This window comes from Coregonus lavaretus, assembly GCF_964263955.1.
Source record: "Coregonus lavaretus genome assembly, contig: HAP1_SCAFFOLD_259, whole genome shotgun sequence".
Classification (NCBI taxonomy): Eukaryota; Metazoa; Chordata; class Actinopteri; order Salmoniformes; family Salmonidae; genus Coregonus; species Coregonus lavaretus.
The window spans coordinates 136,502-150,245 of NW_028160020.1; the positions used below are offsets into that span (position 1 = coordinate 136,502).

Consider the following 13,744-nt stretch of genomic DNA (forward strand, 5'->3'; position numbering starts at 1 on the left):
GTTATATCACCTATAATAATATTCTACTAGCTAGTTATATCATCCATTATAATATTCCACTAGCTAGTTATATCATCCATTATAATATTCCACTAGCTAGTTATATCAACTATTATAATATTCTACTAGCTAGTTATATCATCCATTATAATATTCCACTAGCTAGTTATATCACCCATTATAATATTCCACTAGCTAGTTATATCATCCATCATAATATTCCACTAGCTAGTTATATCACCCATTATAATATTCCACTAGCTAGTTATATCACCCATTATAATTTTCCACTAGCTAGTTATATCATCTATTATTATATTCCACTAGCTAGTTATATCACCCATTATAATATTCTACTAGCTGGTTACAATATATCACCTATTAAAAAATTCCACTAGCTAGTTATATCACCTATTATAATATTCCGCTAGCTAGTTATATCACCCATTATAATATTCCACTAGCTAGTTATATCACCCATTATAATATTCCGCTAGCTAGTTATATCACCCATTATAATATTCCACTTGCTAGTTACAATATATCACCTATTATAATATTCCACTAGCTAGTTATATCACCCATTATAATATTCTACTAGCTAGTTATATCACCCATTATAATATTCTACTAGCTAGTTATATCACCCATTATAATATTCTACTAGCTAGTTATATCACCCATTATAATATTCCACTAGCTAGTTACAGTATTTCACCCATTATAATATTCCACTAGCTAGTTATATCACCCATTATAATATTCTACTGGCTAGTTATATCACCCATTATAATATTCCACTAGCTAGTTATATCACCCATTATAATATTCTACTAGCTAGTTATATCACCCATTATAATATTCTACTAGCTAGTTATATCACCCATAATAATATTCCACTAGCTAGTTATATCATCCATTATAATATTATACTAGCTAGTTACAATATATCACCTATTATAATATTCTACTAGCTAGTTATATCACCCATTATAATATTATACTAGCTAGTTATATCACGCATTATAATATTCTACTAGCTAGTTATATCACCCATTATAATATTCCGCTAGCTAGTTATATCACCCATTATAATATTCCACTTGCTAATTACAATATATCACCTATTATAATATTCCACTAGCTAGTTATATCACCCATTATAATATTCTACTAGCTAGTTATATCACCCATTATAATATTCTACTAGCTAGTTATATCACCCATTATAATATTCTACTAGCTAGTTATATCACCCATTATAATATTCCACTAGCTAGTTACAGTATTTCACCCATTATAATATTCCACTAGCTAGTTATATCACCCATTATAATATTCTACTGGCTAGTTATATCACCCATTATAATATTCCACTAGCTAGTTATATCATCCATTATAATATTATACTAGCTAGTTACAATATATCACCTATTATAATATTCTACTAGCTAGTTATGTCACCCATTATAATATTATACTAGCTAGTTATATCACGCATTATAATATTCCACTAGCTAGTTATATCACCATTATAATATTCTACTAGCTAGTTATATTATCCATTATAACATTCCACTAGCTAGTTACAATGTATCACCTATTATAATATTCCACTTGCTAGTTACAATATATCACCTATTATAATATTCCACTAGCTAGTTATATCACCCATTATAATATTCCACTAGCTAGTTACATCACCCATTATAATATTCTACTAGCTAGTTTTATCACCCATTATAATATTCCACTAGCTAGTTACAATATATAACCTATTATAATATTCCACTAGCTAGTTATATCACCTATAATAATATTCTACTAGCTAGTTATATCATCCATTATAATATTCCACTAGCTAGTTATATCATCCATCATAATATTCCACTAGCTAGTTATATCACCCATTATAATATTCCACTAGCTAGTTACAATGTATCACCTATTATAATATTCCACTAGCTAGTTATATCAACTATTATAATATTCTACTAGCTAGTTATATCACCCATTATAATATTCCACTAGCTAGTTATATCACCCATTATAATATTCCACTAGCTAGTTATGTCATCCATTATAATATTCTACTAGCTAGTTACAATATATCACCCATTATAATATTCCATTATCTAGTTATATCACCCATTATAATATTCACTAGCTAGTTATATCACCCATTATAATATTCCACTAGCTAGTTATATCACCCATTCACTACTATTAACAGGGTGTCAGTTGACCTGGAGTGACTTGTCAGAGCCTGTTGTCAGGAGGGAGTCTTAACAGGGATGAGGGTTATCTCTCTGAGAGGCAGGAGGGAGTCTTAACAGGGATGAGGGTTATCTCTCTGAGAGGCTTATGTCTTCTCTAACTATTGTCACGGCTATTCCCGGAAACACAGAGCTGCTGCCCAAATGGCATCCTATTCCCAGAGGGCCCTGGTCAATAGTAGTGCACTATATAGGGAATGGGATGCCATTTGGAACGCAATCGAAGACTTCACACTCCTGATATTAATAGACAGACAGCTTGTGTTGTTGCTCACTGCTGCTGGACTTCCTGTTCCTGCTGTGGGTGGGGCGTTGCTGAGCGGCAGGCAGGGGGGGGAGGAACGGAGAGGGGGATGGGGAGTTGAGGATTGACGGGGGGAGCCCAATTCCCAACTCAGCAGGACTGTATACTGGAGACGCAGTTTGCCCAAATCTCTGACCTCAATCCGCAGGGCTGGACTGGAGCTGGGGGAGAGAGCCTGGGGTAGTCCCGTGTAGCTCAGTTGGTAGAGCATGGCGTTTGCAACGCCAGGGTTGTGGGTTCGTTTCCCACGGGGGACCAGTATGAAAACAAAAAATATGTATGCACTCAATAACTGTAAGTGGCTCTGGATAAGAGCGTCTGCTAAATGACTAAACTGTAAATGGGTATAGGTCTAGGGGAGAGGGACTGTGGCTGGGCTAGGTCAACATACTGATGGGGGAGAGGAGTTGGGCTGGGTCAGGCTGGAATGGGACTGGGTACTGCAGTCCTGCTGCAGTCTCTGTCCCTTCTCTCTCCCCTGTCAGTCCCTCCTATCTCTCTCTCCTCTCTGCAGTAAAGGTCATTTTCTCCCCTGTTAAACAAACCACGGCTGATTTGCTCTCTCTCTCTCTACTTCTCTTTCACTCTCTCTACCTCTCTACCTCTCCCTCTCTTTACCTTTCTGTCTTTCTCTCTCTCTCTACTATTTCTCTCTCTCCCTCCCTCTCTTTCTCTCTCCCTCCCTCCCTCCCTCACAGTCCCTCCCTCCCTCCCTCTCTCCCTCTCTGGCAGGCTCTCCCTCCCTCCCTCCCTCCCTCCCTCCCTCTCTGGCAGGCTCCCCCTCCCTCCCAGTCCCTCCCTCCCTCCCTCCTTTTCCCTGCCTCTTTCTGTCTCTCTCTGTGATTGGAACCTACTGCTGGACAGTCACAGACCCACAGGATGTATCTCAGTAATAACACACACAGGTAGAGACTGAGTTATAGAAAACATTGTCATATGTTTATTCATGTTTCACCACACAGACAGACAGACGGACAGACAGACAGACAGACAGACAGACAGACAGACATACTGACAGAGTAACAGACAGACAGACAGAGTAACAGACAGACAGCATAACATACAGACAGACTGACAGAGTAACAGACAGACAGACTGACAGAGTAACAGACAGACAGACTGACAGAGTAACAGACAGACAGACAGACAGAGTAACAGACAGACAGACAGACAGACAGAGTAACAGACAGACAGACTGACAGACTGACAGAGTAACAGACAGACAGCATAACAGACAGACTGACAGTTCAGAACACAGTACAGACAGTATGGTCAGGTTACAACAGCCATCTAACAGGTCGCTAACAGAACAACTACCATCCAACAGAGTCTTCACTAAAACGCATCTGTTTTGTCACATTGACTTCAGTCTTACAGCCTGGATAGGGGGGGTCGGGGGGCACGTATCCTTTAGCTGTTCTTAAATGTGGTATTTTTGGCACATTCTTGTCATTAAATAGCTGGGAACTCTACAGAACAACAAAACAACAGTCCTTGTCCAGGAAATGCATTGGATTCAGCACTTGCGTTATACGTGGCTTTAAATACCAAGTGGTTTGAAGCAGCAATAGTGACATTGAGTTAGCCTGGTAACAGCAGGGCAGTTCAATGTAATCAAAACCAATAGAAACCATATGACAGAACATCCAATGGGTTCCACTATCAACTACAGCATCAACACTGTATGTAGGAGATCCTCTGTGGGGGGGTACAGTCTCAGGCCTGTCCAGGTGGGTACAGTCTCAGGCCTGTCCAGGTGGGTACAGTCTCAGGCCTGTCCAGGTGGGTACAGTCTCAGGCCTGTCCAGGTGGGTACAGTCTCAGGCCTGTCCAGGTGGGTACAGTCTCAGGCCTGTCCAGGTGGGTACAGTCTCAGGCCTGTCCAGGTGGGTACAGTCTCAGGCCTGTCCAGGTGGGTACAGTCTCAGGCCTGTCCAGGTGGGTACAGTCTCAGGCCTGTCCAGGTGGGTACAGTCTCAGGCCTGTCCAGGTGGGTACAGTCTCAGGCCTGTCCAGGTGGGGACAGTCTCAGGCCTCTCCAGGTGGGTACAGTCTCAGGCCTGTCCAGGTGGATTGCTCTGTATGAGTGTGTATTGAAGTGTATTAGTGTGTGTTGTAGAAAGGCAGGGTGGTATGGGTCTGTGGGAGAACTCCTATCTGTAATGGTATGGGTGGTATAGGTCTGTGGGATAACTCCTATCTGTAATGGTATGGGTGGTATTGGTCTGTGGGAGAACTCCTATCTGTAATGGTATGGGTGGTATAGGTCTGTGGGAGAACTCCTATCTGTAATGGTATGGGTGGTATAGGTCTGTGGGAGAACTCCTATCTGTAATGGTATGGGTGGTATAGGTCTGTGGGATAACTCCTATCTGTAATGGTATGGGTGGTATAGGTCTGTGGGATAACTCCTATCTGTAATGGTATGGGTGGTATTGGTCTGTGGGAGAACTCCTATCTGTAATGGTATGGGTGGTATAGGTCTGTGGGAGAACTACTATCTGTAATGGTATGGGTGGTATTGGTCTGTGGGAGAACTCCTATCTGTAATGGTATGGGTGTTATAGGTCTGTGGGAGAACTCCTATGTGTAATGGTATGGGTGGTAAAGGTCTATGGGAGAACTCCTATCTGTAATGGTATGGGTGGTATAGGTCTGTGGGAGAACTCCTATCTGTAATGGTATGGGTGGTATAGGTCTGTGGGATAACTCCTATCTGTAATGGTATGGGTGGTAAAGGTCTGTGGGAGAACTCCTATCTGTAATGGTATGGGTGGTATAGGTCTGTGGGAGAACTCCTATCTGTAATGGTATGGGTGGTATAGGTCTGTGGGAGAACTCCTATCTGTAATGGTATGGGTGGCCAGTTCTTCTCCAGCTGTTATCACAGGAGAACTGTCATCACAGGAGAACAATGCAACAATGATGTTCCACCCTATAGGTAATTGGTTCTAACCCCCTCTCTGTTCCACCCTATAGGTAATTGGTTCTAACCCCCTCTCTGTTTCCACCCTGTAGGTAATTGGTTCTAACCCCCTCTCTGTTTCCACCCTGTAGGTAATTGGTTCTAACCCCCTCTCTGTTCCACCCTATAAGTCATTGGTTCTAACCCCCTCTCTGTTTCCACCCTGTAGGTAATTGGTTCTAACCCCCTCTCTGTTTCCACCCTGTAGGTAATTGGTTCTAACCCCCTCTCTGTTTCCACCCTGTAGGTAATTGGTTCTAACCCCCTCTCTGTTTCCACCCTATAGGTAATTGGTTCTAACCCCCTCTCTGTTTCCACCCTGTAGGTAATTGGTTCTAACCCCCTCTCTGTTTCCACCCTGTAGGTAATTGGTTCTAACCCCCTCTCTGTTTCCACCCCCGTGTCTCTGCTGTCAATCAGCCTCTTAGAACCCCTTCTCTGTTCCATGATATAGGTCAGTGGTTACACCCTTCTGATATTTCCCTGTTCTCTGAATCCCCCCTTCCTCTCCCCCTCTCCTCCTCCTCCTCCTCTCCTGGTGTAAAGGAGCTCCATTATCAGGTTGTAAAAGGTCTATATTTGGGTCAGATGGTTTCTAGTGGCGCCTGTATCAACATCCTTTAGCTTTACAATCCCACTGCAGTTGGAGAATCTCTGGCTCAAGCTCTCATTCCTTACTCCGTTAGTCTGTCAGTCCCCCTGCCTGAGTCAAATCTGTATTAACTTAGTTAACTCTGTGTCAGCTGTCTGAGTTGGTCTGGTTGAGCTGTATCTATGTGCCTGTGGGCTGTGGGATGGAATTTTACAATTTGTGTAAATGTTCTGTGATGGTTGTATGAATGTTCTGTGATGGGCGTATGAATGTTCTGAGATGGGTGTATGAATGTTCTGAGATGGGTGTATGAATGTTCTGTGATGGTTGTATGAATGTTATGTGATGGTTGTATGGATGTTATGAGATGGTGTATGAATGTTCTGAGATGGGTGTATGAATGTTCTGTGATGGTTGTATGAATGTTCTGTGATGGCCGTATGAATGTTCTGTGATAGTTGTATGAATGTTCTGTGATGGTTGTATGAATGTTCTGTGATGGTTGTATGAATGTTCTGTGATGGTTGTATGACTGTTATGAGATGGTTGTATGAATGTTACGAGATGTTTGTATGAATGTTCTGTGATGGTTGTGTGAATGTTCTGTGACGATTGTGTAGATGTTATGAGGTGGTTGTGTGGATGTTCCTCCCAGAACGTTGAGGTTGACAGGTCTTCTCAGTGTTCTCTGACCCTGACCTCTGCCCCTCAGGTAGGGTTAAGGGTCTGGGTTAGGTAGGGTTAGGGCTAGTTTGATAGACAGGTGTCAGATTTAGTGTGTGAGCCTGAACCAACTGACCTCTAAACTCTAACCTCTGTCCTGGAAGTGTTATGAATACTATGCATAGATCTCTGGCATGGCTGTCAGACCTAGTAGCTCACAGAAAGTCTGAGGACTTATGCAACACACAACTCTGTCCTCCAGACTTCCAAATGACATCAATGCATGATTTAGGTAAAAGCCCAGCGGACAAAGTGTGATCTGAGGCTGTGCTTGGCCTGTAGTAAAGCATCTTACACGGCAGTTTAGGGGTTTCAATCCTAGCTCTGCTCATATGAACATTTCCTTAGGCAGCTTTCCACTCCCTAAGACACCATGTCATTAGCTATGTCACGGTCTGATGTGGGCCTGATACCTGCTACCTACCTGCTGACCTGCCTCAACACCTCAACACTCACTGAACCACTTCCTACAGGACGACCTACCTGCTGACCTGCCTCAACACCTCAACACTCACTGCACCACTTCCTACGGGACGACCTACCTGTTAACCTGCCTCAACACCTCAACACTCACTGCACCACTTCCTACGGGACGACCTACCTGCTGACCTGCCTCAACACCTCAACACTCACTGCACCACTTCCTACGGGACGACCTACCTGCTGCTTGCCCTCCACACCACAGAGCTTTACCAGGTTCTACTGGGTTCTCCTGGGTTCTACTAGATTCTACCAGGTTCTAACAGGTTCTACCAGGGTGGTGGTGTCACCACACATAGAGGTCAAGTTGAGGATTCACCAGGGTTAGAAGTTGGTGGTGGAAAAGCAGTGGTGGAAAAAGTACCCAATTGTCATACTTGAGTAAAAAAAATAGATACCTTAATAGAAAGTTACTCAAGTAAAAGTGAAAGTCAGCCAGTAAAATACTACTTGAGTAAAAGTCTAAAAGTATTTGGTTTTAAATATAATTAAGTATCAAAAGTACATGTAATTGCTAAAATCAGTAAAAGTATAAATCATTTAAAATTGCTTATATTAAGCAAAGCAGACAGCACCATTTTCTTGATTTTAAAATGTACAGATAGCCAGGGGTACACTCCAACACTTTATTTACAAAAGATGCATTTGTGTTTAGTGAGTCTGCCAGATCAGAGGCAGTAGGGATGACCATGTGTTCTCTTGATAGGTGCGTGAATTTGAACATTTTCCTGTCCTGCAAAGCATTCAAAATGTAACGAGTACTTTTGGTTGTCAGGGAAAATGTATGGAGTAAAAAGTACATTATTTTCTTTAGGAATGTAGTGAAGTAAAAGTAAAAGTTGTCAAAAATATAAATAGTAAAGTACAGATACCACAAAAAACTACTTAAGTAGTACTTTAAAGTATTTTTACTTAAGTACTTTACACCACTGCCCTAAAGCCACATCCACTCTCTAACCTCTAACCCTAAAGCCATCTCCACTCTATAACCTCTAACCTCTAACCTCTAACCTCTAACCCTAACCCTCTAACCTCTAACCCTAAAGCACCTCTAACCTCTAACCTCTAACCCTAAAGCCATCTCCACTCTATAACCTCTAACCCTTTAGGGTTGGAGAAGGCTTTAGGTTTAGAGGTTAGAGGTTAGAGGTTAGAGGTGCTTTAGGGTTAGAGGTGCTTTAGGGTTAGAGGTTAGAGGTTAGAGGTGCTTTAGGGTTAGAGGTTAGAGGTTAGAGGTGCTTTAGGGTTAGAGGTTAGAGGTGCTTTAGGGTTAGAGGTTAGAGGTTAGAGGTGCTTTAGGGTTAGAGGTTAGAGGTTAGAGGTGCTTTAGGGTTAGAGGTTAGAGGTTAGAGGTTAGAGGTGCTTTAGGGTTAGAGGTTAGAGGTTAGAGGTGCTTTAGGGTTAGAGGTGCTTTAGGGTTAGAGGTTAGAGGTTAGAGGTGCTTTAGGGTTAGAGGTGCTTTAGGGTTAGAGGTTAGAGGTGCTTTAGGGTTAGAGGTTAGAGGTGCTTTAGGGTTAGAGGTTAGAGGTGCTTTAGGGTTAGAGGTTAGAGGTTAGAGGTGCTTTAGGGTTAGAGGTTAGAGGTGCTTTAGGGTTAGAGGTTAGAGGTTAGAGGTTAGAGGTGCTTTAGGGTTAGAGGTTAGAGGTGCTTTAGGGTTAGAGGTTAGAGGTGCTTTAGGGTTAGAGGTTAGAGGTTAGAGGTTAGAGGTGCTTTAGGGTTAGAGGTTAGAGGTGCTTTAGGGTTAGAGGTTAGAGGTTAGAGGTTAGAGGTTGGAGGTGCTTTAGGGTTAGAGGTTAGAGGTGCTTTAGGGTTAGAGGTTAGAGGTTAGAGGTTAGAGGTGCTTTAGGGTTAGAGGTTAGAGGTTAGAGGTGCTTTAGGGTTAGAGGTTAGAGGTTAGAGGTGCTTTAGGGTTAGAGGTTAGAGGTTAGAGGTGCTTTAGGGTTAGAGGTTAGAGGTTAGAGGTTAGAGGTGCTTTAGGGTTAGAGGTTAGAGGTTAGAGGTGCTTTAGGGTTAGAGGTTAGAGGTTAGAGGTGCTTTAGGGTTAGAGGTTAGAGGTGCTTTAGGGTTAGAGGTTAGAGGTTAGAGGTGCTTTAGGGTTAGAGGTTAGAGGTTAGAGGTGCTTTAGGGTTAGAGGTTAGAGGTGCTTTAGGGTTAGAGGTTAGAGGTTAGAGGTGCTTTAGGGTTAGAGGTTAGAGGTTAGAGGTTAGAGGTGCTTTAGGGTTAGAGGTTGGAGACGGTCAGACAGGACCAGATTAACAGAGAGGAGGGGGGGGGGGGGGGCTTTGGTCCTGATAACATTAGTGGAACATGACCTAATGAGGACAGACAGACCTGCTCCATACATACTGCCCAGCCTCTCCTACAGCCACATCTCTTACAGGCCAGAGGCCACCCATGTGTCTGGTACAAAAGCACCATATCAGACCTCATGTATTGAGCCTGGATGATACAGCAAAACCATCAGTTACTACATCATGGAAACCCAAACGTGTCTGTCCTACTGGGTGACAGTACATGTCGGTTGTATGTCAGCACATGTGTGTGGTTTGTCCATATATCCATAAAGTACATATTTAGTCCACATCAACGTTTGGTCCAGATTTCTGTTTTCAACAGTCAGAGCAGCGATGTCATAGAATGAGCTGGATGACAGTGTAGATCCTGTACTCCACACCTGGTGATGTCATATCCCCTAGTGATGTCCTATCCTCTATGTTTTATCAACAAGGCACGTCGTCTCTCCATGCTAGGCTGTACTGTCCAGCCCAATGGTAGAGTCTCTCCATGCTAGGCTGTACTGTCCAGCCCCATGGTAGAGTCTCTCCATGCTAGGCTGTACTGTCCAGCCCAATGGTAGAGTCTCTCCATGCTAGGCTGTACTGTCCAGCCCAATGGTAGAGTCTCTCCATGCTAGGCTGTACTGTCCAGCCCAATGGTAGAGTCTCTCCACGCTAGTCTGTACTGTCCAGCCCAATGGTAGAGTCTCTCCACGCTAGGCTGTACTGTCCAGCCCAATGGTAGAGTCTCTCCATGCTAGGCTGTACTGTCCAGCCCAATGGTAGAGTCTCTCCATGCTAGGCTGTACTGTCCAGCCCAATGGTAGAGTCTCTCCATGCTAGGCTGTACTGTCCAGCCCAATGGTAGAGTCTCTCCATGCTAGGCTGTACTGTCCTATGGTCTGAGTCTGAAGATGCTAGGCTGTGTGGTGCCTGTGGAGCCGCATGGTCGATTCTCATAGGAGTTCATAGTTTTCTTTTTTTTGATTTTCCTTTGATGATGACTTCAATAAATAACACAAATATATTTATATATCATATAGCATTTCATATAACTTAAATAATAATTTATATGTACAGCACCCCCCCCCCTTCACCATAAGGAAATACATTCCATAACGTCTCAGTGGTCGGGTTGTGTGTGTTTACGTCCTGCGGTGTTTCCGTGACAATGCGCAGACACAGGAAGTGTCTATCCTTATCCAGCGCCAGCCCACAGAGGTCCGGTCCTGTGTCAGAGCTCTGACGTACGTCTGAGACGTCTTACACTGTGAGTTCCAGTGCTTGTCATCGATGCCGCGACAGCCGCTCTTAAAAGGTTTGGCAGTCCGACACTTGGTCTCATAGAAGTACTGCTTAACAAAGTTGCTGTCGGTGGTCCCCGTCTTTATCTGACCCAGGACGGTGACCTGACGACCCCTGATGTCCATAGCATTTGTCTTGTCTGTCACCCACTGTGATTCGCTGTCACAGACGGAGAACTCCCCGCGGTAGCTCTTGTGTTCTGCGTATCTCTTCCTGCGTGTCTTGTTGGTTCCATCAGAGCTGCCCACGTAGTCATCTATGGAGTAGAGCGGAGGAGGCTGCAGGGGCGTCCGCTCACTCAGCAGGACCCGGGGAGAGTTGTAGTTTTTCTGCTGCAGCAGCAGGTCGGACGACAGGCCTGCCATTGGCTGGTACAGCGTGCTCCGCCTCTCCAGGAATTTAGTGTCGTCCAGGCCCACCGGTGGCGATGTGTCCTGGGCCCGCCCGTCCTGGCCCTCCCCCTGTCTCCCCCGGCCGCGGGTCAGGTCCGCCTGCAGCAGCTGGATGATGAGGGAGTTGATGGGGTCCTGGGTTGGTGGGGGCTGCTGGCGCTCCATGTGCGTTGCCTGGATACCATAGAGGTACACTAGGAACAACACATACAGCAACATGGACATCACTAGATTCACCTGTAAGATCTGTGGAGTAGAGGAGACAGAATATCAGTTATCAATCACCTGTAATCAATAACTACATCACTAGATTCACCTGTAAGATCTGTGGTGTAGAGGACACAGAATATCAGTTATCAATCACCTGTAATCAATAACTACATCACTAGATTCACCTGTAAGATCTGTGGTGTAGAGGACAGAATATCAGTTCTTGAATTCTTGAAAGGCGGGACAATCAACTTTTTGTCACACATATTTGTCTGAATATTAACATTTGAAATACTGTATATTGTCATAGACCAAAGTATCAGCTATCACACCATGTAAAGGAACAACCTAATTCTTAAAATATTTCATAAAATGCAACTGGATATATGTCAACTCCGTCAAACAGGCATTTCATTTTTACATTTATTGTTCTACAAAAGGCCTTGACTGTTCAATTCTAGCATTAGATTATTCCCCTATGTAATACAAATCTCGAAACTTATTTTAGTTTTTGTTTTATAGCGCTATATAATGCTCCAGGTCTAATTTTGTCAGCATTTTGGTATGATTTTCTAGATTCAGAACATAAAACAACATTTATAAAGCAAACATTATCCATTAGGTCTAGCACAGCAAATACGTTACTAGTTTAGGCAGAAATCGATCTTAAGGGGGTTAGCCATCTGTGACGGAGTTCGGAGTTGACAAGCCACTAACAGAGTTTACAACAAATACTCAAAACAGACATATTTTTTGCCTCTAAAAATAAATGTTCAATACAAACATTTGTAAAATATAGAAAATGATTAATTTGAAAATCTCCAATAAAAACAAAACCAATCTATCAGATCTTCCAGCGTCTGACGGAGTTGACGTTAGACAAAAATCTGAAGGAGTTGATGCTTTACGGAGTTGACAGAAACTGCATTTTTCTTTTTCTTTCAAGTGGTATACACAGTAGCAATCTAGTTTCTCCTCAGTTGCTTTAAGACTCTAAAACCTAATTCAAATAAACATATTGAACCAAAATGCATATCCTACCAGGGAGTTGGAGTTGGCCGTTTATGGTTGTGACCATGTTGATTTCAATATTGTTTATTTGATTCTATTAAAAGTAGAGAACCTTCCAGACCATGAGGGGTCTTGTTTCACTACATGTAATGAGGACATGTAGAAGGGGTCCTTATGGTATAGCTGACCCTGCTAATTCCTGATTCATTTAGGATTTAAAATCCCTGGACATTTTTTTTTAGGAATCACAGTTTTGAGAAAAATATTATTTAAAGTCAGAGAGGGCTATTGCAAGAACCACATAAGATCCTTTTTCGGTTAATATTAATTAGGGCATTTCTGGGCATAGAGCCGACATGGAAATGAATAATACAAAAAGTATTTAGAAAATTGCTAAAGCAAATATTTTCCCTTATAAAATCCCCCTAAATGTAATGTTTAATCTCAAATAATGCAACAAAATAAAACAATTTCAACAATAAAAAATAAAGTTTCCCTGCCGGACAAGGATTGTCCCAACTTTCAGGAATCCCTGAGTTATCAATAAATAATAATCAATAACTAGATTCACCTGTAAGCTCTGTGGAGCAGAGGGGAAAAACGATCACTTATCAGTTATCAATAACCTATAATCAATGACAAGATCATTAGATTAATCTGTAAGATCTTTGGAGCAGAGGGGGGAGACATCAGTTATTAATAACCAACTAGATGGTAATTTTACAGGAAGTAAAATCGTGGGAATGTAGTGAAAAAAAGTGTTCTGATTTTAGATTTGAAAAGCAGAAAAGTAGATTAATATATTTCCTACACTCTGCTTTTGTCTAACTTGTTGGGAAAATGGTCAAAACAGCAGTTTCTTCAAAAAGCTGATGTGGTTTACTAAAATAGCTCTAGCATTTGATTAGTAGAATGTTTTTTTTGTTCTGATTTCAGATTTGATTAGCAGAGAAGCAAACTAAGATTTCAAACATTCGAAGCTATTGTCTAAGATGTTTGGAAAGTGGTCAACATTTACGTTTTTTATAAAAAAGTTAGAGAAACTGTAACTGACGCGGTAACTAAAACAGCCTCTACCTCTAGACTGATAGAATATATTTCTGTTCTGATTTCAGATGTGAATACAGTGGCTTGCAGGTAGCTTAGTGGGTAAGAGCGTTGTGCCAGTAACCGAAAGGTCGCTGGTTCTAATCCCCGAGCATACTAGGTG

At 42.4% G+C, this 13,744-nt stretch overlaps 1 protein-coding gene across 1 annotated transcript in view; it reads right to left on the minus strand.

Moving 5' to 3' along the window:
- Positions 1 to 10,761: 10,761 nt before the first annotated feature.
- Positions 10,762 to 13,744, minus strand: part of LOC311122265 (neurotrophin-3-like) — a gene marked incomplete at its 3' end in the record, with an annotated part of 141,415 nt that continues 138,432 nt past the window's right edge. The window contains exon 2 of the mRNA XM_084196654.1: positions 10,762 to 11,559. Coding sequence (XP_084052780.1) covers positions 10,762 to 11,559 — 798 coding nt within the window. The remainder of the gene's footprint in view (positions 11,560 to 13,744) is intronic.